General features: G+C 46.5%; 1 protein-coding gene across 3 annotated transcripts in view; it reads right to left on the reverse strand.

Annotated features, from left to right (window-relative positions):
• Window positions 1–712: 712 nt before the first annotated feature.
• The window catches only part of VWC2 (von Willebrand factor C domain containing 2), a 414,069-nt gene continuing 390,696 nt past the window's right edge, over window positions 713–24,085 (reverse strand). For all 3 annotated transcript variants that reach the window (XM_075271156.1, XM_075271154.1, XM_075271155.1), the window contains exon 4: window positions 713–1,077. In XM_075271156.1, coding sequence (XP_075127257.1) covers window positions 926–1,077 — 152 coding nt within the window. In that variant the 3' untranslated portion in view covers window positions 713–925. The remainder of the gene's footprint in view (window positions 1,078–24,085) is intronic.

Consider the following 24,085-nt stretch of genomic DNA (forward strand, 5'->3'; position numbering starts at 1 on the left):
AGCCGTGTTAAGGCTGGGAAATATGGCCCTCATGCAGACCGTGATTGTGGAACAGTTGTGTGCAGGGGGCCTTGGGGGGAAAATATATCATATGTACTACCTTTGTAGCAGTACAAAGGCCTAGGAGGTAAGGGAACCCAATACCTACTAAAATACGAATGACTATTGTTTATTACATTGTATGTAAAGAACTTAGCTATTGAATGAATAAAAAGTAATGCTGTATAGAGTGACATGGGAGTGCTCTATGAATGGATTGTTTACTCCGCATTCTCTCTACAATTGCTGCTTTCTCTCTCTCAACTTTTCATCTGTTTCTCACCCGTGGCATATACATCATTTTCCACCAAGTAACTAATTGTATCTGGTTAAATGCAACATTGAACGTTCCAAAGAGACAACAAAGAGCCAATGTGACATGAACACCATTTAGGTTACATTGGAAAATATTGTTCCTTTAAAATTTCGGCATAGTGTAAAAAAAGCAATATTATTTAATAAATTAAATGCCCATAACCAATAAGAAGTAAACAGAACTGGAGAATCATTCTAATGAATAGTCTACCATCAGATCTAAATTTGAAAGAAGTTCATAAGGACCTTTATTTCTTATAAAATGTGGGCACCAAAGCTTAATAAATGCACAGCATTCTATTTTGTATTATCTATAGAAAACATTTATTGATCTGTAAGGATTTTTAGATACATAGAATATTTAGTGTAGTTAAGTAATTACTGTGAAAAATACACATTTATTCAGACAGAAATCTATATCTTATTTTTTTTCCAAAATTCTTATATCTTACATTTTATGAAAAAGAAATACAATGGTAGGAACAGTTTTTATCATTTTACTTTTTGTCATATGTTGCATCCAGATTGTCCATTGCCATAAGTCCATTGGTACCGCTGAGTTTTAAAAATGTCATATTTGTTTGCATTCATGTCTAGTGCATAATGCTTGCCGTTCAATTCTCCAGGTTCCTTCTTCATAAGTACAATGGCATATAGTGCAGTCATCAGTTTTTATTTCTCTTCCGGCTGGGATAACAGTAGTCTCTGCAAAACAGTTTGGTCCTAGAACAAAGACAAAATAAAAGTTTTTTAGTTATTTCTTCCAAAAAATATTTTATTTTACATTAAAGCAAACAAATAAAGTTTTATCTGGTCAGCTTAATATCAATTTTATATCTAATTTGGTACATCCCACCACGTTACATTTTTATTAGAGATGAACGAAGACTGTTCGGATCAGCCGATCCGAACAGCACGCACCCATAGAAATGAATGGAAGCACCTGTGACGCCAGCCGGCCGCCGGCAAAGTCAGCGTCACAGGTGCTTCCATTCATTTCTATGGGTGCGTGCTGTTCGGATCGGCTGATCCGAACAGTGTTTGCTCATCTCTAATTTTTATCAGAATTCCTATTTGGTTATTGATGGTTGTTCAGTAACATACAATAAAATAAAATGCAATAAAATCACCTTTAAATTTGATAATCGTAATATTTGGGATTTTTTGCACATGTTGCAGAAAGGCAGCTAGAAACAATGCAGTGTTTTACAGCCCCAGAATAAGTGAATAAAATTTCACTTAATCTCTCCCACATATTGTGGAAGAAAATAAAATCCTGGAAAATGTTTTAATTCAAGAAATGTATATCCACTTTAAAAAGACTCAACAGAAAAATTATACGTCTATATTATATACTTCCTTATGTTCTGCAGTGATTACTTATTATATATAGTGAAACAAATCTCTGTATCTAGTAATACATGAATTAAATGACAATTAGGTGTTTCCATTCAACAGAGGTTCTAAGTAAAGATGTATCCAGATTTCTCTCCTCTTCCTGACCAGGTTTTTAACAGGTTTCAAAAAGTTTTCTGTGAAACTCTCCAGCATTTGAGATTTATGCTAGGTGTGTCTCTCAGTTTCAGAGGTAGCCACGCAAAGTGCCCCTAAAATAAATTTTGAGTAATGTCACTTGGTTCTGGTTTGATGACGATAGGTAAGAGTCCCCACTGAAGCTGAATATAGTGAAATAAAGTTAAAATATGGGTAATTCACTCGGCACTTTGGGGAAATCTCTTGGATTCCCTGCAAAAGAGATAATAAAGAGGAGGAAATGGAAGCCAGAAGTTAAGAATATGGACAGACTGATGAAAAGATTGGGAATGCCCCCAGAAGGGAAGTTAGATCCTGAAGAATGGGAAAAGGCACGTAGGGAAAATAGAGGGTGGTTGAAATATAATAACTAGAGATGAGCGAACAGTGTTCTATCGAACACATGTTCGATCGGATATCAGGGTGTTCGCCATGTTCGAATCGAATCGAACACCGCGTGGTAAAGTGCGCCAAAATTCGATTCCCCTCCCACCTTCCCTGGCGCCTTTTTTGCACCAATAACAGCGCAGGGGAGGTGGGACAGGAACTACGACACTGGGGGCATTGAAAAAAATTGGAAAAAGTCATTGGCTGCCGAAATCAGGTGACCTCCATTTTAGACGAATAGTGGATTTCAAATCCGGGTCATATGAGAATGTGAACTTTGTGACTATGAGACAGGGATAGCTGTACAGGCAGGGATAGCTAGGGATAACCTTTATTTAGGGGGGAATGTTATTAAAAATAACTTTTTGGGGCTCTATCGGGTGTGTAATTGTGATTTTTGTGAGATAAACTTTTTCCCATAGGGATGCATTGGCCAGCGCTGATTGGCCGAATTCCGTACTCTGGCCAATCAGTGCTGGCCAATGCATTCTATTAGCTTGATGAAGCAGAGTGTGCACAAGGGTTCAAGCGCACCCTCGGCTCTGATGTAGCAGAGCCGAGGCTGCACAAGGGTTCAAGCGCACCCTCGGCTCTGATGTAGGAGAGCCGAGGGTGCACTTGAACCCTTGTGCACCCTCAGCTCTGCTACATCAGAGCCGAGGGTGCGCTTGAACCCTTGTGCACACTCTGCTTCATCAAGCTAATAGAATGCATTGGCCAGCGCTGATTGGCCAGAGTACGGAATTCGGCCAATCAGCGCTGGCTCTGCTGGAGGAGGCGGAGTCTAAGATCGCTCCACACCAGTCTCCATTCAGGTCCGACCTTAGACTCCGCCTCCTCCAGCAGAGCCAGCGCTGATTGGCCGAATTCCGTACTCTGGCCAATCAGCACTGGCTAATGCATTGTATTGGCGTGATGAAGCAGTGCTGAATGTGTGTGCTTAGCACACACATTCAGCTCTACTTCATCGGGCTAATAGAATGCATTGGCCAATCAGCGCTGGCCAATGCATTCTATTAGCGTGAACTGAGTTTGCACAGGGGTTCTAGTGCACCCTCGGCTCTGCTACATCAGATTGCTACATCTGATGTAGCAGTGCCGAGTGTGCATCAGATGTGTAGTTGAGCAAAACTGACTCAGCACTGCTAAGTCTCTGCATTCGCATAGGAATGCATTGGCCAGCCTTCGGCCAATCAGCGCTGGCTCTGCCGGAGGAGGCGGAGTCTAAGGTCGGACCTGAATGGAGACTGGTGTGGAGCGATCTTAGACTCCGCCTCCTCCAGCAGAGCCAGCGCTGATTGGTCGAGTTCCGTACTCTGGCCAATCAGCAGTGGCCAATGCATATCTATGGGGAAAAGTTAGCTTGCGAAAATCGCAAACTGACAGGGATTTCCATGAAATAAAGTGACTTTTATGCCCCCAGACATGCTTCCCCTGCTGTCCCAGTGTCATTCCAGGGTGTTGGTATCATTTCCTGGGGTGTCATAGTGGACTTGGTGACCCTCCAGACACGAATTTGGGTTTCCCCCTTAACGAGTTTATGTTCCCCATAGACTATAATGGGGTTCGAAACCCATTCGAACACTCGAACAGTGAGCGGCTGTTCGAATCGAATTTCGAACCTCGAACATTTTAGTGTTCGCTCATCTCTAATCATTAGTTAGAAACAAAGTTTGGAATGCAACATTCCCGACTAGGTGGTATAAAATCAAAGATTCAGCATTAGTTTTTAAGTGGTCGCTACTTATTGGATTATTATTAGAGATGAGCGAACACATGTTCGAGGTTCGAAATTCGATTCGAACAGCCGCTCAATGTTCGTGTGTTCGAACGGGTTTCGAACCCCATTATAGTCTATGGGGAACAGATACTCGTTAAGGGGGAAACCCAAATCTGTGTCTGGAGGGTCACCAAGTCCACTATGACACCCCAGGAAATGATGCCAACACCTCTGGAATGACACTGGGACAGCAGGGGAAGCATGTCTGGGGGCATCTAACACACCAAAGACCCTCTATTACCCCAACATCACTGCCTAACAACTACACACTTTACACATTCAAAAAACCTCTATCAAAGTGGGAAAATACCTGGAAACCTTCTTTACTCCCCAAATGGACACAAACCCCAATTTAAGCTCAAACAGTAACAACCACCCCTTTAAATCACGTTCCCCATGACAACCACAAATCAAATAGGCAATGGGAATTCCAAAAGCCCTCACACTTAACTGTCATTTTGAGTGTGTGAGTGTGTGTGTGTGTGTGATGTGGTAAGACCTTCCAAAATTCACTTTTCTGGCCCTTAACATGAGCCCTTCCAAACAAAGTTACAGGACCTTAAGCTGAGCTACCAGCAGAGATTGAGGCCCTTGGCATGAGTAGAGCCTTGCACCAGCAGTGTTTTTGGCACTTAGGGTGAGTTGAGCCTTGTACCAGCGTGTGTCCCTTAACATCAGGCAGGCCCTAAGTTCTGCGCTTTGCACAAAAGTTCCACATTAACTAGGCTGAATGGTACAAAGATTAGTAGGCCCGAGAACCAGGAACAGGTCTTGCAATGGCTGTCGGATAACGCTTAAAGCACATTGTCCACCAGCCAGTCAGCCTCTACCTCCTCTTACCCAACAGTCTTGTCCTCCTTCCACCCAAAATTCCCAATCTTCCCAGAACAATAACCCCAACTGTCCCTGCTCCCCAGAGCTGTTCTCCCTTCCTTTGACTGTACCGCAACCTGCCCCTCCATTTCGCGATTCCACGGACCTAACAGACGAGTATCTGTGTCCAGATGCTCAAACACTAGAGTCTCCTCCATTCCATCTCCGGTCGATTTGGTGGCGGATGACCAGCAACCCACCCTCATCGACGACGATGAGACGCAGTTGCTGTCAGGGCAGCCAGTTGACATGCGCATTGTGCAGGAGGAGGAGGCGAGACAGGAGTTGGAAGAGGAGGTGGTGGACGACGAGGACACCGACCCCACCTGGGCAAGGCGGATGTCAAGCTGGGAAAGTAGTGTGGATGTTGAGGCAGGTGCAGCACCAAAAAGGGTAGCTAGAGGCAGAGACATGTCCAGAGGCAGAGGTCAGCTGCTTTGCCGAAGCCAGGCCAGACCCGGAATGTCCGAAGATGTTCCCTTTTGTACCCAGCCCAGAAAAACTCCCCCATTGAGGGCACGTTTCTCGAAGGTGTAGAGTTTTTTCAAGGAATGCGCCGAGGACAGATATAGTGTCGTCTACACAATTTGCCTCTCGAAATCGAGTAGGGGCCCTGAGAAGAGCAACCTGTCCACCACTTCAATGCACCGTCATTTGGAATCCAAGCAATGGAATCAGTGGCAGGCAGCAACGGCAGGACAAACGTCGCCCGCCGTTCATGCCACTGCCTCTGCTCACAGTGCTGGCGATGCACTCCAGAGGACGAGCCAGGACATCACTTCATCTGCCTCCGCCACTTTGTTGACTTCTCCCTCATCCTCCCCTGTTTCTGTCTTATCTCCTTCTCCTGCACCAAAGGCACCATCAGGCGCTTCTTTACAACAACCCACCATCTCTCAGACATTGGAGCGCCGGCAGAAATACACCGCTAACCACCCACCCACGCAAGCCTAGAACGCCAACATCGCTAAACTGCTGGCCCAGGAGAGGTTGGCGTTCCGGCTTGTTGAAACTCCCGCCTTCCCGGACCTGATGGCAACTGTGGCACCTCACTATGCCGTCCCTAGCCGTCTCGACTTCTCCCGGTGTGGCGTCCCCGCCTTGCACCAGCACGTGTCACTCAACATCAGGTGGGCCCTTAGTTCTGCGCTTTGCTGCAAGGTCCACTTGACCACCGACACTTGGACAAGCGCCTGTGGTCAGGGATGCTGCAGTGCTTATCTTTAATGACAGGCAGGGTGAATGTGGTGGAGTCTGTTCCCCGGGTGCAAACTGGGGTGGCCTATCTCCTCTCCCAGGCCAAAATTCATGGCAGGAGTAGACTGAAACCCTGCGACGCTGCAACCTCCACCACAGCTACTAGCGGCAAACGCTAAAACACTGGTGTGGGGAGACGTCAGCAGGCGGTGCTGAAGCTCATCAGCTTGGGGGACAGACAGCACAGTGCCTCCGAGGTCAGGGATGCCATCCTGGCTGAGATGGCATTTTTTTTTCCCTGCTACACCTGGGGCTTGGCATTTTTACGCCTGTGATAATGGCTGGAACCTGGTAGCGGCTCTGGAGCTTGCCAGCCTCCAACACGTTCCATGTTTGGCCCACGTCTAACCTAGTGGTGCAAAGTTTTTTAAAAACATACCCAAATGTACCGAAGCTACTGTTGAAAATGCGGCGCTTGTGCGCCCACTTTTGCAAGTGCACAGGAGTCGCTGCTAGCCTAAAAACACTCTAGCAAGGCCTACATCTGTCCAAACACAGGCTGTTGTCCGTCATTCACACACGCTGAAACCCTACAATACCATATCTTGAGCAGGGTGTGTGAGCTGCACAGACCTTTGATGGAGTTCCATCTACAAAACCCAAGGGTTCCTCAAAGTCAGCTCCCAAAGTTTCTGCACCATGAGTTTCCAGGGGTGGCAGAGTTATGGCTAGGGGCAGAGGCATGGATAGGGATGATGTCTAGGGGCAAAAGCAGTGTGGATGTGGAGGCAAGCTAAGCAGGAAAAACTGGGGGTACAAGCTAAGGCATGGACTGGGGTGATGTCTAGGGGCAAAAGCAGTGTGGATGTGGAGGCAAGCTAAGCAGGAAAAACTGGGGGTACAAGCTAAGGCATGGACTGGGGTGATGTCTAGGGGCAAAAGCAGTGTGGATGTGGAGGCAAGCAAAGCAGGGAAAATGGTGGCTAGAGGCAAAGGGATGTCCATAGGCAGCAAGGGCAAAGATGCAAAACTCTCCCGTTTCAAGAATTTTCCTGACTTGTCTCCCCACAAAACATTCCTGGGAGGAGGGCTGAAACACCACCCTCCTCCTCCTCCGCTGTTAGATTGACCCCAGCTACGAGCTGAAAACGCTGCAACACTGGTGTGGGGAGACGTCAGCAGGCTGGGCTGAAGCTCATCAGCTTGGGAGACGGACAGCACACTGCCTCTGAGGTCAGGGATGCCATCCTGGATGAGATGGCAATTTGTTTATCCCCGCTGCCCCTGGGGCCAGGCTTTTTTGTCTTGTTGGAGGGCTCTGGAGCTTGCCAGCCTCCAACACGTTCCATGCCTGGCCCACGTGTTCAATGTAGTGGTGCAATGATTTTTAAAAACATACCCCAAATTAGCTGAGCTAAGGGTGAAAGTGCGGCACTTGGACACCCACTTTCCCAAGTCTACAGTACCTGGAGCTAGCCGCAATACACTCCAGCAAGGCCTACATCTGCCTGAAGCACCTACTGTTGTGCGAGGTCACCACACGCTCTAACCCTAGATACCGTATGTTCAGCAGGGTGTGTGAGCAGCAGAGACCTTTGATGGAGTACCAGCTACAAAACCCAAGGGTTCCTCAGAGTCAGCTCCCTCACTTTCTGCACCATGAGTTTCCATGGGTGGCAGATTTATGGCTAGAGGCACAGGCATGGATAGGGGTGATGTGTAGGGGCAAAAGCAGTGTGGATGTGGAGGCAAGCTAAGCAGCAAAAACTGGGGGTACAAGCAGCCGGTGGCATCATCACTGACAAGCACAGCTGTCTGTCAGCTGACAGGCTGACTTTCACCAAAATGAACAGACAATGGATAGACTCATCATATACATGTCAGTTACATGACAAATTTAGTGCAATTTGCAAGTCCAAGATGGTTTGGAGATCTGCGGAGAGGAATCTCACCACCTCTTGCGGGTGCCATCATTTGGAAGGCAAGCCCTGGGCTCAGTGGGTGAGAGCAAGCGCAGGATAATCGTCCTTTAGCCTGGCGGCCACTGCCTCTCCCACTGTTGACAGGGCTGGCGCTGCAGTCCAGACCAGCAGCCAGGACACCTCCACATCTGCCTCTGACACTTTGGGGAGTTCACCCTTATCCTCACCTTTTCCTGCCATTTCTCCTTTTGCCCGCGCCATCATGCGCCTCTTCCCAGCAACTCCCCATCTCCCAAGCCTTTCATTTCATGCTAAAGTACAGCGCAACCCACCCACATGCCCAAGGCTTCAACGGCCTCATCTCAAGAAATCTGGCCCAGGAGATGTTGGAATCCCGGCTGGGGGACACTCTGCCCTTTTTGGGCAGAGTGTCTACTGCGCCACCGCACTGTGCCGTCCACACCAGCACTTTCCCCCAAACATGAGGCGGTCCCTAAATTCAGCGCTTAGCCCTAAAGTTCCATGTGACCAGTTACGAATGGACAAGTGCATGCGGACAGGGACGCTACCTTTCAATTTGGGCACAGTGGTTGAATGTAGTTGAGGCGTGGACCGGGTCGCAAAATGTGGTGGCCTGACTTGTCTCCCCACACAACATTCCTGGGAGGAGGGCTGAAACACCACCCTCCTCCGCTGTTAAATTGACCCCAGCCACGAGCTGGAAACGCTGCAACACTGGTGTGGGGAGACGTCCGCGGGCCGTGCTGAAGCTCATCAGCTTGGGGGCCAGACAGCACACTGCCTACAAAGTGAGTCATGCCATCCTCGATGAGACGGCAATGTGGTTTTTGCCACTGCACCTGGGCCCAGGCATGTTGTCATGTGTGATAATGGCCGTAACCTGGGATTGGCTCTGTAGCTTGGCAGCCTGCAACATATTCCATGCCTGGGCCACGTTTTTAACTCATTGCTGCTAATCTTTTGAAAAAGGTACCCCAATGTTCCTGAGCTACTGGTGAAAGTGTGGCGCTTGTGCGGATAGTTTTTAAAGTCTATAGTTGCCGCTGCTAGCCTCTATGCACTCCTACAACGCCTGTACCTGCTGGAACAACGGCTGTTGTGCGACGTCTCCACACTGCTGGCACTAAACATATCATGTGTTGAGCAGAGTGTGTGAGCAGCACAGACCTTTGATGTAGTTCCAACTCCAAAACCCTCGGGTTCGTCAAAGTCAACTCCCTCAGTTGCTCAACCATGAGTGGCCATGGGTGGCAGACTTATGTGAAATCCCATCCCATCCATTGCACTGGACACAAAACATTAGCATGCGCTCAGCACAACTTCGGATATGGCAGCTGCGTTAAGCAGGGTGCAGGGTACAACACAGACCAGGCCCGAGCACCAGGAACAGGTGTTAGAAATACTGCAGCATCTGCCATTTCCTTCCAATTTTGGGGTTTTGGACCCGCCACCGACTTGTCTGGACCTAAGTGGGGATCATGAGACACAGTTGCCATCAAGGCAAGCTGTGGTCATGTGCGGTTTGCAGTAAGGGGGCAGTGCGCAATTGGAAGAGGAGTTGGTGGATGACGAGGCCACCGACCCCACATGGACAGGGGTGATGTCTAGGGGCTAAAGCAGTGTAGATGTAGAGGGAAGCTAAATCAACAAAAAAACCTGGGTAGAAGCAAAGGCATAAACTGGGGTGATGTTTAGGGGTGAAAGCAGTGTAGATGTGGAGGGAAGCTAAGCAGCAAAAACAGTGGGTAGAAGCAAAGGCATGCAAAACTCTACCCTGTTGGAAGACTTATTCCTAGGTCTGGAACACGTTAATGGCCCCCCTGGACAAATTACTGCCACTCAGGGGCCTAGTGTCACCAGGAGGGACAAGTATAGGCGCATGTTGTGGGAATACCTGGCCGACACCAGCTCTGTCCTCTCCGATCCCTCTGTGCTCTACAGCCTACACTTATTTTCTCATCTTTTTTTCTGAACTCCACATCTCTTGCCTGCTTCCTTTGGGATCTTAGAAATGGTGGTCCACTTCCACAGATGGTAACTTCAATAGACAGTGTAACGGGAGTAGCTGAGGGATCGCTGTCTTAACCACTTTTTGGCACAAAATTAACTTCCAAAGCCAAATATGGTGCAAGTATATGATGCAAGGACACCTACACACCTATCTCTGACACATTGGGGAGTTCACCCTCATGTGCCCTTTTGGCCTGCACCATCATGCGCCTCTTCCCAGCCACTCCACATCTCCCAAGCTTTTCATTGCAGGCAGAAGTACAACACAACCCACCCCCATGCCCAAGCCTTTAACAGCCTCATCGATAAACTGCTGGCCCTGGAGATGTTGGTGTTTGTTTATGCTTCTGGAGACCCAGGCCTTCCGTCAGCAGATGGCAGCTGGGGCACCTCCCTATGCTGGGCCTAGCCGTTACTACTTCTCTTGGTGTGCTGTCCCTGCCTTGCGCCTGCATGTGTCCCATAACATCAGTCGGGCCCAGAGCTCTGCGCTTTGCTGCAAGGTCCACTTGACCACCGACACATGGACAAGCGCCTGTGGTCAGGGATGCTGCAGTGCTTATCTTTAATGACAGGCAGGGTGAATGTGGTGGAGTCTGTTCCCCGGGTGCAAACTGGGGTGGCCTATCTCCTCTCCCAGGCCAAAATTCATAGCAGGAGTAGACAAACCCTACGACGCTGCAACCTCCACCCCAGCTACTAGCGGCAAACGCTAAAACACTGGTGTGGGGAGACGTCAGCAGGCGGTGCTGAAGCTCATCAGCTTGGGGGACAGACAGCACAGTGCCTCCGAGGTCAGGGATGCCATCCTGGCTGAGAGGGCATTTTTTTTTTCCCTGCTACACCTGGGGCCTGGCATTTTTGTGCCTGTGATAATGGCTGGAACCTGGTAGCAGATCTGGAGCTTGCCAGACTCAAACACGGTCCACGCATGGCCCACGTTTTCCAACTTGTTGGTGCCATGTTTCTTTGAAACCTACACCATTGTGCCTGATATACAGGTCAAAGTGGGGCCATTTTCGTAAGTGAGAACTAGCCTCTGCTAGGCAGAAAACATTCAGAGCACACTCCTCATCTTCGCACCGTTGGCTGGCGGAGGAAGACGAGGGGGTTGGAGTGGCATCTGATGTCCCTGTCCCACACGAGGCTAGAGGGTGCACTTCAGTGCATCCCATTGCTTCACCACAAATGGTGTGAAGGGGAGTGGAAAATGGAGGAAATGGAGAGTGACCCTTACAGTTGGGGCCAGCAAAGGCATGCCAAGTAACACACTGGCACACATGGCTGACTTCATCTTGGGTTGCTTTTCAACACATATTTCACATCATGAAGAACAAATAATACTGGATTTTTACAAGCCTCGAACCCCGGTCTAGGTCTAACGTCTGTTCCTTTCTTATATTAGGGGAGAGGGAAAAAAAATTACTTCAGTAATACGTTTAGCGTACATAGACTGACTATTAATGTGTATCCCACTTAGTGTTAGGGTTACACACCGTCACAACCTGGCTAAAGCTTCTATAGCTGTTAATAAAGTCAACATAACTTTACGGTATCCAAAAAGACAGCTGGTACCGACAGAGAGCAAGACAAATGTCAACCAAAGCTGTGAGCTCTGAACACCCACAGTGACTTTGGCGTCATCATCATTATAAGGGAGCGGGTGGTAATAAATAACTTGGCAGTGCCTAAAACCCAAAAAGCTTATACAACTATATTTACATTAAGATACACAAATGACACTTTTCAGTAGCATGTCATGAGACAAGCTGATGAGCTCTTCCTTTGTGCAGTGCTATTTGAAAGTTAAACGTTGCCTATATTTTAATTCTGGAGAAGGTGCAGACATTAGATTTAGAACATGTTGTCTTCATTGTCCAAATCCTCTATATAGGTAACGTGTTTTTCGGGCCGAGCTGTCTGGGAACGAGCTGGTGCAGCACTGACAACCTGGGTGAATATGGCAAGAGCCTGAGATGTAGGGTGAATGAATCCCCAAATTATTTGTGGAATTCCCAGTGAGACAATGGCACTATCTACCAGTAGCAAAAATTGTGGGTGCACGTAACCCCAATATATTCTTTGAATTACCAGTCAGAAACTGGCACTATATGGCAGTAGCAAGAAATGAGGGTATTTGTAACCCCCATATATTCTTTGAATTCCCAGTCAGACAATGGCACTGTATACCAGTAGTAAAAATTGTGGGTGCACGTAACCCCAATATATTCTTTGAATTACCAGTCAGAAACTGGCACTATATAGCAGTAGCAAAAATTGTGGGTGCACATAACCCCAATATAATCTTTGAATTCCCAGTGAGACAATGGCACTGTATAGCAGTAGCAAAAATTGTGGGTGCACGTAACCCCCATATATTCTTTGAATTCCCAGTCAGACAATGGCACTATATACCAGTAGTAAAAATTGTGGGTGCACATAACCCCAATATATTCTTTGAATTCCCAGTGAGACAATGGCACTGTATAGCAGTAGCAAAAATTGTGGGTGCACGTAACCCCCATATATTCTTTGAATTCCCAGTCAGACAATGGCACTGTATACCAGTAGTAAAAATTGTGGGTGCACATAACCCCAATATATTCTTTGAATTACCAGTCAGAAACTGGCACTATATAGCAGTAGCAAAAATTGTGGGTGCACATAACCCCCATATATTCTTTGAATTCCCAGTCAGACAATGGCACTATATACCAGTAGTAAAAATTGTGGGTGCACATAACCCCAATATATTCTTTGAATTCCCAGTGAGACAATGGCACTGTATAGCAGTAGCAAAAATTGTGGGTGCACGTAACCCCAATATATTCTTTGAATTCCCAGTCAGACAATGGCACTATATGGCAGTAGCAAAAATTGTGGGTGTATATAGCCCCAATTCTATTGCTAGGGGACTTGCAGGGTATTTCTGGGGTGAAGGTGGGGGGGCACACCGTTGGAACGGGTATCGGGGGTATATATCGGGTACACGGGAATACACTGACAGTGTATTCCATTCAGGATCCGCGGAAAGCTGGGTTGCGGCGATTGAGCCCGTCAGTGCCACGTTACACTGACAAGCTTCTCCCTGGAATTTAGCTCTTACAAGAGCTGTTGGTTGTCTTCTCCTTCCTATCCTAGCCTGTCCCTGCCTACCCAGAATCTAACCCCTAGCTAACTGGACGGAAACCTCCGTCCCCGGTGAATTGCAAGCTCAGAATGACGCGAAGCTGGGCGTCGCTGTTCTTTTAAATTAGAGGTCACATGTTTTCGGCAGCCAATGGGTTTTGCCTACTTTTTTCAACGTCACCGGTGTCGTAGTTCCTGTCCCACCTACCCTGCGCTGTTATTGGAGCAAAAAAGGCGCCAGGGAAGGTGGGAGGGGAGTCGAGTAATGGCGCACTTTACCACACGGTGTTCGATTCGATTCGAACATGCCGAACAGCCTAATATCCGATCGAACATGAGTTCGATAGAACACAGTTCGCTCATCTCTAATTATTATTAACAATTGATAATGCATGCTCCTGTCCAGGCTGGCCACCAGAGGCACCTCTAGGCGGCACTGCATATTATGTCACAAAGCTGAAGCACGCCAAGACGCTACATCCAGGCAATCTTAAGCGTTCTGTATAGTGCACCCTGGTGGTGGCAGCAGGGGCAGCCTGAATAGGAGCATCAATAGGTGAGTAAATTATATGTTTCATATGATAGTCCAACTGTAGCAGTCTAAGATATTACAGTGTGCAGACCAAATACTGCGGGGAGGTCAAAGTAAATGAGCCATATACTATGCGGAGCAACAAAAAGGGGACCAAAATTTATGGGGCCAAATTATATGTTGGTGGCTAGTAAAGGGAGGCAATATACTGTGTGGACCAGTAGAGGGGGCATTATACAGTGTGGGGGCCAGTAATAGGGATTTTAAGATCTACAAATGGCTTTCTATGCCTTTCTATAGTTCACTTCAGGCAGCAATTCTGTCTTCATTCAGAAGGTCCTTAGCACTCTGTAGCTGGAGAGTGCTGTGGTTCTTACAGCCAAAGACAGAAAAAATAGTTATAAGGTCACAGGGTTGCCCTTGTGTCCATGTCCCTAAGCCATACTCTATCATAGGCCTCCTCCTCATAATACTGTCTCCAGGTGTAGGAAATTAAATGCTTACCTCTTCTTACTGCAAAGCGCTGATGCAGCACTGGGCTGTGCACCTTTATTAATGGCCTTCCAGCCATGCTCATTCCTGCTCAATGGTACCACTTGTTAGCCTGGAACTGTATCTGATGTAATTTGGGGTGGGGAGTACTATTACCTGTTGGGACACCAATATCTATGTAGGGAGGGGGAATCTATTACCTGAGAGAGAAAGACAGGACACTATTAACCATGTGTGTGTGGGGCCACTATTACCTATGGGTGAATGCTACCTGTAGGTGGTGGATAATTAGGACACATTACCACTGTGTATGAGAAGGTGACAGGCAGAGTGTTGGAGTCCCGGTATATCAGCCCCAACTTTCTGACATGTGTGGTCCAGGGCAGGTCTTGAATAAGTTTCAGCCCCAGAGTTGGGTCCTGGGCTCGTTACTGACACATAAAAGGCTGCAGAGCCTACACTTCAGGGCCAATGCGGGGAGCGAGAGGTGGCACCTAGGTCTGTCCTGAAACACAGAGTCTGGTGAGACTTTACTGTGCTACTTTGTTTTGTTCGTGTGGTTGGCAGTAAGCCACATGTATAGTTAGTTTTTACTGTTTAGTTAGAGCTTGGACGAGCAGGTTTTTTTTTTGACGTTTTGCCTGAAGTTAAGGCTGTATATTAATTTGGTTATTCTGTGCCTGATGTGAAGGTTTATTTATTTTTGCTGTTTTTCCAAATAAACCTGTTTGCACCAGACATCGTGTCCCTGTCTGACTGGTTGGGTCCACACCATTGCTGCTACCAAGCTACCTTCCCCACAGTGTATAAACAATATCAGCATTACAGTATGGTGGTCTTCAACTAGCTGTGAAAGTAGCCATGCCTATCTGGCATAGTTACATTTATACAGTCACAGAATTGCTAATAGTCCTTTGAAGACAACCATAAGGCTGATGTGGCCCTTGGTGAAAATGAGTTGGACACCCGTCATACACTATTTTAAACAAACTTAAACTTAAACATAATTAACTTATTCCACCCCAAACAAATCTTTAGACCAAACCACCTGAACCCAAAATGAAATGAATCTTCAAAAGTATTGCCTCTTATAAATGAATAACTAATTATGATAATACTAAATACTGGAATTTAGAAAAAAACAAAAAAACAAACTACTTTTTTGTGTGTTTTTTTTTTTTTTTGAAAGAAAGCTAAAACTGGCCCAATGTTAAGTGCTGGAACAAATATCTGGTAAATAAACCCCATAATTCACATCCTCATGGTAAACAGATCCACTGTAAACGTATTATTTAAATGTTGTGCTTGTAACCAAAAGGATCTACTAAATAACATGGCTAAGTTCCCTTGGATGAAAGCTTAAAAAAAAAAGTTAGATTTTTCGCAAAAAGTAGTTTCATCTCATATAAAACTGCATTTTATAATAGTTTTCTTTAATATTCCGCAAAAGTGCATTTAATTATTGCTAATCAATTTTCTGTACTTTGCCAAGTCATTTTTCCAACCAAGCTGAATATTTTACAATGGTCTTCATAATTAGAGATGAGCGAACAGTGTTCTATCGAACACATGTTCGATCGGATATCAGGGTGTTCGCCATGTTCGAATCGAATCGAACACCACGTGGTAAAGTGCGCCAAAATTCGATTCCCCTCCCACCTTCCCTGGCGCCTTTTTTGCACCAATAACAGCGCAGGGGAGGTGGGACAGGAACTACGACACTGGGGGCATTGAAAAAAATTGGAAAAAGTCATTGGCTGCCGAAATCAGGTGACCTCCATTTTAGACGAATAGTGGATTTCAAATCCGGGTCATATGAGAATGTGAACTTTGTGACTATGAGACAGGGATAGCTGTACAGGCAGGGATAGCTAGGGATAACCTTTATTTAGGGGGGAATGTTATTAAAAATAACTTTTTGGGGCTCTATCGGGTGTGTAATTGTGATTTTTGTGAGATAAACTTTTTCCCATAGGGATGCATTGGCCAGCGCTGATTGGCCGAATTCCGTACTCTGGCCAATCAGTGCTGGCCAATGCATTCTATTAGCTTGATGAAGCAGAGTGTGCACAAGGGTTCAAGCGCACCCTCGGCTCTGATGTAGCAGAGCCGAGGCTGCACAAGGGTTCAAGCGCACCCTCGGCTCTGATGTAGGAGAGCCGAGGGTGCACTTGAACCCTTGTGCACCCTCAGCTCTGCTACATCAGAGCCGAGGGTGCGCTTGAACCCTTGTGCACACTCTGCTTCATCAAGCTAATAGAATGCATTGGCCAGCGCTGATTGGCCAATGTATTCTATTAGCCTGATGAAGTAGAGCTGAATGTGTGTGCTAAGCACACACATTCAGCTCTACTTCATCGGGCTAATAGAATGCATTGGCCAGCGCTGATTGGCCAGAGTACGGAACTCGACCAATCAGCGCTGGCTCTGCTGGAGGAGGCGGAGTCTAAGATCGCTCCACACCAGTCTCCATTCAGGTCCGACCTTAGACTCCGCCTCCTCCGGCAGAGCCAGCGCTGATTGGCCGAAGGCTGGCCAATGCATTCTTATGCGAATGCAGAGACTTAGCAGTGCTGAGTCAGTTTTGCTCAACTACACATCTGATGCACACTCGGCACTGCTACATCAGATGTAGCAATCTGATGTAGCAGAGCCGAGGGTGCACTAGAACCCCTGTGCAAACTCAGTTCACGCTAATAGAATGCATTGGCCAGCGCTGATTGGCCAATGCATTCTATTAGCCCGATGAAGTAGAGCTGAATGTGTGTGCTAAGCACACACATTCAGCACTGCTTCATCAAGCCAATACAATGCATTAGCCAGTGCTGATTGGCCAGAGTACGGAATTCGGCCAATCAGCGCTGGCTCTGCTGGAGGAGGCGGAGTCTAAGGTCGCTCCACACCAGTCTCCATTCAGGTCCGACCTTAGACTCCGCCTCCTCCGGCAGAGCCAGCGCTGATTGGCCGAAGGCTGGCCAATGCATTCCTATGCGAATGCAGACTTAGCAGTGCTGAGTCAGTTTTGCTCAACTACACATCTGATGCACACTCGGCACTGCTACATCAGATGTAGCAATCTGATGTAGCAGAGCCGAGGGTGCACTAGAACCCCTGTGCAAACTCAGTTCACGCTAATAGAATGCATTGGCCAGCGCTGATTGGCCAATGCATTCTATTAGCCCGATGAAGTAGAGCTGAATGTGTGTGCTAAGCACACACATTCAGCACTGCTTCATCAAGCCAATACAATGCATTAGCCAGTGCTGATTGGCCAGAGTACGGAATTCGGCCAATCAGCGCTGGCTCTGCTGGAGGAGGCGGAGTCTAAGGTCGGACCTGAATGGAGACTGGTGTGGAGCGATCTTAGACTCCGCCTCCTCCAGCAGAGCCAGCGCTGATTGGTCGAGTTCCGTACTCTGGCCAATCAGCGCTGGCCAATGCATTCTATTAGCCCGATGAAGTAGAGCTGAATGTGTGTGCTTAGCACACACATTCAGCTCTACTTCATCAGGCTAATAGAATACATTGGCCAATCAGCGCTGGCCAATGCATTCTATTAGCTTGATGAAGCAGAGTGTGCACAAGGGTTCAAGCGCACCCTCGGCTCTGATGTAGCAGAGCTGAGGGTGCACAAGGGTTCAAGTGCACCCTCGGCTCTCCTACATCAGAGCCGAGGGTGCGCTTGAACCCTTGTGCACACTCTGCTTCATCAAGCTAATAGAATGCATTGGCCAGCACTGATTGGCCAGAGTACGGAATTCGGCCAATCAGCGCTGGCCAATGCATTCTATTAGCCCGATGAAGTAGAGCTGAATGTGTGTGCTAAGCACACACATTCAGCACTGCTTCATCACGCCAATACAATGCATTAGCCAGTGCTGATTGGCCAGAGTACGGAATTCGGCCAATCAGCGCTGGCTCTGCTGGAGGAGGCGGAGTCTAAGATCGCTCCACACCAGTCTCCATTCAGGTCCGACCTTAGACTCCGCCTCCTCCAGCAGAGCCAGCGCTGATTGGTCGAGTTCCGTACTCTGGCCAATCAGCGCTGGCCAATGCATTCTATTAGCCCGATGAAGTAGAGCTGAATGTGTGTGCTTAGCACACACATTCAGCTCTACTTCATCGGGCTAATAGAATGCATTGGCCAGCGCTGATTGGCCGAATTCCGTACTCTGGCCAATCAGCACTGGCTAATGCATTGTATTGGCTTGATGAAGCAGTGCTGAATGTGTGTGCTTAGCACACACATTCAGCTCTACTTCATCGGGCTAATAGAATGCATTGGCCAATCAGCGCTGGCCAATGCATTCTATTAGCGTGAACTGAGTTTGCACAGGGGTTCTAGTGCACCCTCGGCTCTGCTACATCAGATTGCTACATCTGATGTAGCAGTGCCGAGTGTGCATCAGATGTGTAGTTGAGCAAAACTGACTCAGCACTGCTAAGTCTGCATTCGCATAGGAATGCATTGGCCAGCCTTCGGCCAATCAGCGCTGGCTCTGCCGGAGGAGGCGGAGTCTAAGGTCGGACCTGAATGGAGACTGGTGTGGAGCGACCTTAGACTCCGCCTCCTCCAGCAGAGCCAGCGCTGATTGGCCGAATTCCGTACTCTGGCCAATCAGCACTGGCTAATGCATTGTATTGGCTTGATGAAGCAGTGCTGAATGTGTGTGCTTAGCACACACATTCAGCTCTACTTCATCGGGCTAATAGAATGCATTGGCCAGCGCTGATTGGCCGAATTCCGTACTCTGGCCAATCAGCACTGGCTAATGCATTGTATTGGCTTGATGAAGCAGTGCTGAATGTGTGTGCTTAGCACACACATTCAGCTCTACTTCATCGGGCTAATAGAATGCATTGGCCAATCAGCGCTGGCCAATGCATTCTATTAGCGTGAACTGAGTTTGCACAGGGGTTCTAGTGCACCCTCGGCTCTGCTACATCAGATTGCTACATCTGATGTAGCAGTGCCGAGTGTGCATCAGATGTGTAGTTGAGCAAAACTGACTCAGCACTGCTAAGTCTGCATTCGCATAGGAATGCATTGGCCAGCCTTCGGCCAATCAGCGCTGGCTCTGCCGGAGGAGGCGGAGTCTAAGGTCGGACCTGAATGGAGACTGGTGTGGAGCTATCTTAGACTCCGCCTCCTCCAGCAGAGCCAGCGCTGATTGGTCGAGTTCCGTACTCTGGCCAATCAGCACTGGCCAATGCATTTCTATGGGGAAAAGTTAGCTTGCGAAAATCGCAAACTGACAGGGATTTCCATGAAATAAAGTGACTTTTATGCCCCCAGACATGCTTCCCCTGCTGTCCCAGTGTCATTCCAGGGTGTTGGTATCATTTCCTGGGGTGTCATAGTGGACTTGGTGACCCTCCAGACACGAATTTGGGTTTCCCCCTTAACGAGTTTATGTTCCCCATAGACTATAATGGGGTTCGAAACCCATTCGAACACTCGAACAGTGAGCGGCTGTTCGAATCGAATTTCGAACCTCGAACATTTTAGTGTTCGCTCATCTCTATTCATAATCCATTTTAGATATGACACTTTGCATTCGTAATGTACTTTTAAATATAAGCCTGGTACAACTCAAAGCGTATGCACTTCCTTGTGTCTATCTGTATAAATATTAACCCTTCAGTGACTGACCTACTTTAGGCCAATGTAATTGTAGTTATTGCTTTATTCAGGAACAAATTACAAATCAGAAACAAAACCACACAACAGTTTTGTCATTGCCTTTATGTCATATTTTGCGGCTACAATAACCTGATAAAGGTATTCCCTGGGTTGATATGTGTTATGGTTCTGTGTATATAAATAAAATAATTTTTAAACAGAACCTCTGGGCTGCAAGGCACTGCAGCGAGGTCCACAGGCCCTATGATGGGCGGCCGTCTGCCTGAGCACAACAATAGGGCAGTACAGCACAGTGTGCACAAGGAGCAACACACAAACACCAGTTAAGTTCACTGAGCGGATGCGACGGTGCAGCTCCCAATGTGAACAGGGTGCAGCTAAAACCTGCCAGTTAAAATCACTGGCCAGGTGCACCTGTACTGCAGAAGTAACAAGGTTGCCAAGGGTTAACGCCACCCCTGGTCAGCAACACAAATGTTCCTGCAACAGCTAGGAGTTTAACACTGAAGTGTGACAGTACAGTAAGGCTATCTCCTTAGACCAACCTGCTGCAACTCTACAGGCTGGAACAGTCTCTACTGCTCCTAGCCTTGGTGTAGAGCTGACAGAAATTCAGGATTTACCAGTCCTAACTACCTAGCACCCAGATAGCAGCAGAGGAACCCCACACCGAGGCCTAGTCTGGAATCCTGCCTGGACACTGGAGCCTTTCCCTGCAACTACTGTCATTAGGTTTTCAGTCTTTCTGATACAAAGTGTGAGCGCCGGGCGGGCGTTGGCTCACACTTTTTAAAGGGGAGTCCCCGCCCAACAGGGCGGTGGCCATGACCTCACTGCTCATGCTCAGTAGGCAAGAAGTGGCACTTAGCCTGTGAGCGACTCCAATAGGCCTGAGCATGCTCAGTGGGCCGAAATCTGGACTTACACTCCAGACACCTCACTACATGAGGCCGAGGGCGAGGGTTAGACTGACCCGCAGGTGGCGCTGTGTGCTGAGAGTGGACGCTGCGGGACCCAATCCTAACAATATGATTAAGTTAATATTAGAGATGGGCAAACCTCTCAAGATTTGTTTTAGTTCGGGTGGTTTGATACCAAGATTAATCTTGAGTCAAACAAATTTGGTATGAACCACACCTTAAATTAGCTTAAAATATGGTGTAGAACACTCTTAGGGTAAGTTCAGATGCAGTATTTTGGTCAAGATTCTAAGGCCATATTCAGTTAGTTTTTTTTCCCGGAAGCCGTTTGTTCCGGCTCCCAGAAAAAGAAGTGAGATGCTCATTCTTTCAAGCGGATTCACCTGAAGACACTCCCTTCCGATTTGGCCCATTCATTTGGGCCTAATCCGGACCAGAGTCTTCGAATGGATGCCGGAGCAATGCACAGGCATCCAGTTGCAGCTACCCATATTTTGGTCTGCAACCTGAGGCGGCCTCCGCCTTGGTTTCTTGGTTCCGGACCAAGAAAACCCTTGTGAACTTACCCTTAGCCTCTTTGCACATGACTGTATGACTGGTCAATGTGCTAACTGGGTTTTTCCTGGATAGCACACTGACTCATTCATTTCTATGAATTACACAGTCACGTGTGTGGGCCGACAGTCCTGACTGCAAAATATGGAACAGGTCCTATTCTTGTCCGATTTTGCTTCTGTGGCACCTATTCATTAAATGAAAGGGGCCGTGGAAGCGCAGCCAGTGCACAGGCGGCACAGAGGTGACATGCATGTGTCGCCCATGCACTCACTGTGCCGTTCATTAACAGTATCCGGTTAGTAGGCCCCATGTAGCTTCAGCTAAAAAATCCTGCGTAAAAACATCACATTTTTTTCTGAAGTGTTTTTCACAGAAGTTTTCTTCTGTGTACTGTCTGTTCCTTTTATACCTATACACTCCTAAAATGCCAACACTTCCATAGGTATAATTGACATACTGTGATTTTAAAAAACGCAAGTGTTTTTTAAATAAGAACTTTTCCGCTGTGTATTTTATTCTGCAATGTGTGTATAAGATAAGCCAGACTCCCATCTTCTTTGTAGGTAATGTAAAACAGGTTTTTTTTCCATGGCATTTTTGCAGCTTAGGGCCCCGGCCTGAGGGCTCCTAGGAACCAATCTATCCAGTTTCTAGCTCTCTAAGGCAAACACACCCAAAGTTAGGTAAACTGAAAGTGTCTTGTATGTCTATGTAAAAATGAATGGTAAGCGGGGGATACAAACTCTGGTTATAACCATACACTGCGATGACACTTAAATGTTAAAATGTTTAAAAGCAATACCAAAATTACCTTTTTTTTGGTGGGGAGGAGGTGATTGGCCATATATGTTTATATGGACATAAGAATAAATGGACAGGACTATAAATTGGTGAAAAAAAAATCAGTTACTGTTGGTTTATTCCATGCAACGTTTCTGTCCTAATAATAACCATAAGCAATAAGCAATGCCATAATGTTATGTGCAAACTTTTACAGTTCCTTGGACTGCTGCTTAAGTAAAATGGAGGATGTCATAACAGTAGTAGGATCATCTGCACTGCATGGGGTGGCACAGAGATGGTGAAGGACTGTGTGGCAAGACCAGTGTCCCAGGGAACCAGCTGCTTCATTTGCATAGGACTTCAGAGTTAATTTTCTCCAAATCTACAAAAATGATATATATAATGAAGGTACAGTATGTTCTTTATCATTGTAATGTGGTGGCAGCTCAATATGCTTGTGGGAGGTGGTAGATAAACTTTATAGCTATAATACTGAAAAATTATAATTAAAGGTCAGTACTGAGGAATATTGTAGACTAAATAAGAATATATGTAAACTGTTTTTAGTGGCCATTTGAATTAATTTTGTCTTATAATAAAGTATTTTAACCACATAATGACAGTATATGCCCCATAGTATGAAGTCCCTTTCCAGGTACCCCAGTTTAAACTGGGGGAAACTAGAGGAGGGCATTGAACTGGAGCAGCTGGAGGGGGGCATTAAACTGGGACAACTAGAGGCATACATGTCCCCTTTCAGCTACTCCCATGGTTTAATGTCCCCTCTTCATCTCCTTAAGTTTAATGTCCCCCCTTCATCTCCCCCAGTTTAATGTCCCCCCATCTGCCCCCATAGTTTAACATAATAGAAATTTTAGAAATTATTTTACCTAGCGATAGGTACTAAGACATTTCTAATAGTATTACAATTTCTATTGTGATTACTAAATTGTGTATACATAAAATAGTCAGTGAATGAAAATTACAATACATTGTAAATGTTTTAAATAGTCTATGCAGGTATATCTCCATTATGTTGCTATAAGAAGAAGATAATTGTAAACTTGTAGACAGGTAAAAATCAAGTCTATACCGTATTACTCAGACCCACAGATTTTAACTTATGAATTACCTCATGCTATCTGTAGCACAGCATGTGCAGATTTCAATGAAAAGTGGTTGACCTACATTTTTCCTTTGTTATTAATTATTTACATTACATTCTCCATTGTGGTGTCCTAGTCCTGATAATGAGTAATTAAAATGGTCATCTGCCGTATTATGCAAAATGTCAGTAACTCTTGAATAATGCATTTAGGACACTGTGCCCTACACCTATACGTCTTGTCACCTTCACAGCTTAAAAATGAGTTGCTCAACAAAACTACTGTACCCAGATATTCCCCACAGTAGTATTTCACTCTTACTGTGTATAAGAGGTTTCTTGCAATATTTTCTGTATAGAATTTACAGAGGACTTAAAGGGTAAAATTTATTGGCATTTGCGGAAAAGCTTGAAAATTCAATTAGATTTTATACAAGATGCCCTCTTCCCAGCTCCTCGTGGTTTCGGGCATTGTGTTTCAGTCCCTGCCTGTATGGTACATTGGATGGAAGTATAGAACAAGGTTTAGGGACAAAATTTAGCATCTGTGGGCTGTTTAAGGCAGCTTGTTGCTCAATGACCTTCCTGATCAGAGCCTCCTAGTTTCCTAGTGTTCTGCAAAGGTTTCTTCTTATATTCTGTTTACCTGTTATCTAACCTTGGATCAGTTTCTTGTACCCAATTCCATGCCTGATTCTGTGACTACTGTTAGTATTACCACATTGCGCTGCCTGCCTTGACCACTGCTTAGTTTACAGCGATGAACATATTTTACCAAATTTGATCTCTATATCAGCTGTCACCTACCTTGGGACCACTTCTACAGATAGCAACCTGGTGGTTCC

Source organism: Leptodactylus fuscus, chromosome 4 (assembly GCF_031893055.1).
Source record: "Leptodactylus fuscus isolate aLepFus1 chromosome 4, aLepFus1.hap2, whole genome shotgun sequence".
Lineage (NCBI taxonomy): Eukaryota > Metazoa > Chordata > Amphibia > Anura > Leptodactylidae > Leptodactylus > Leptodactylus fuscus.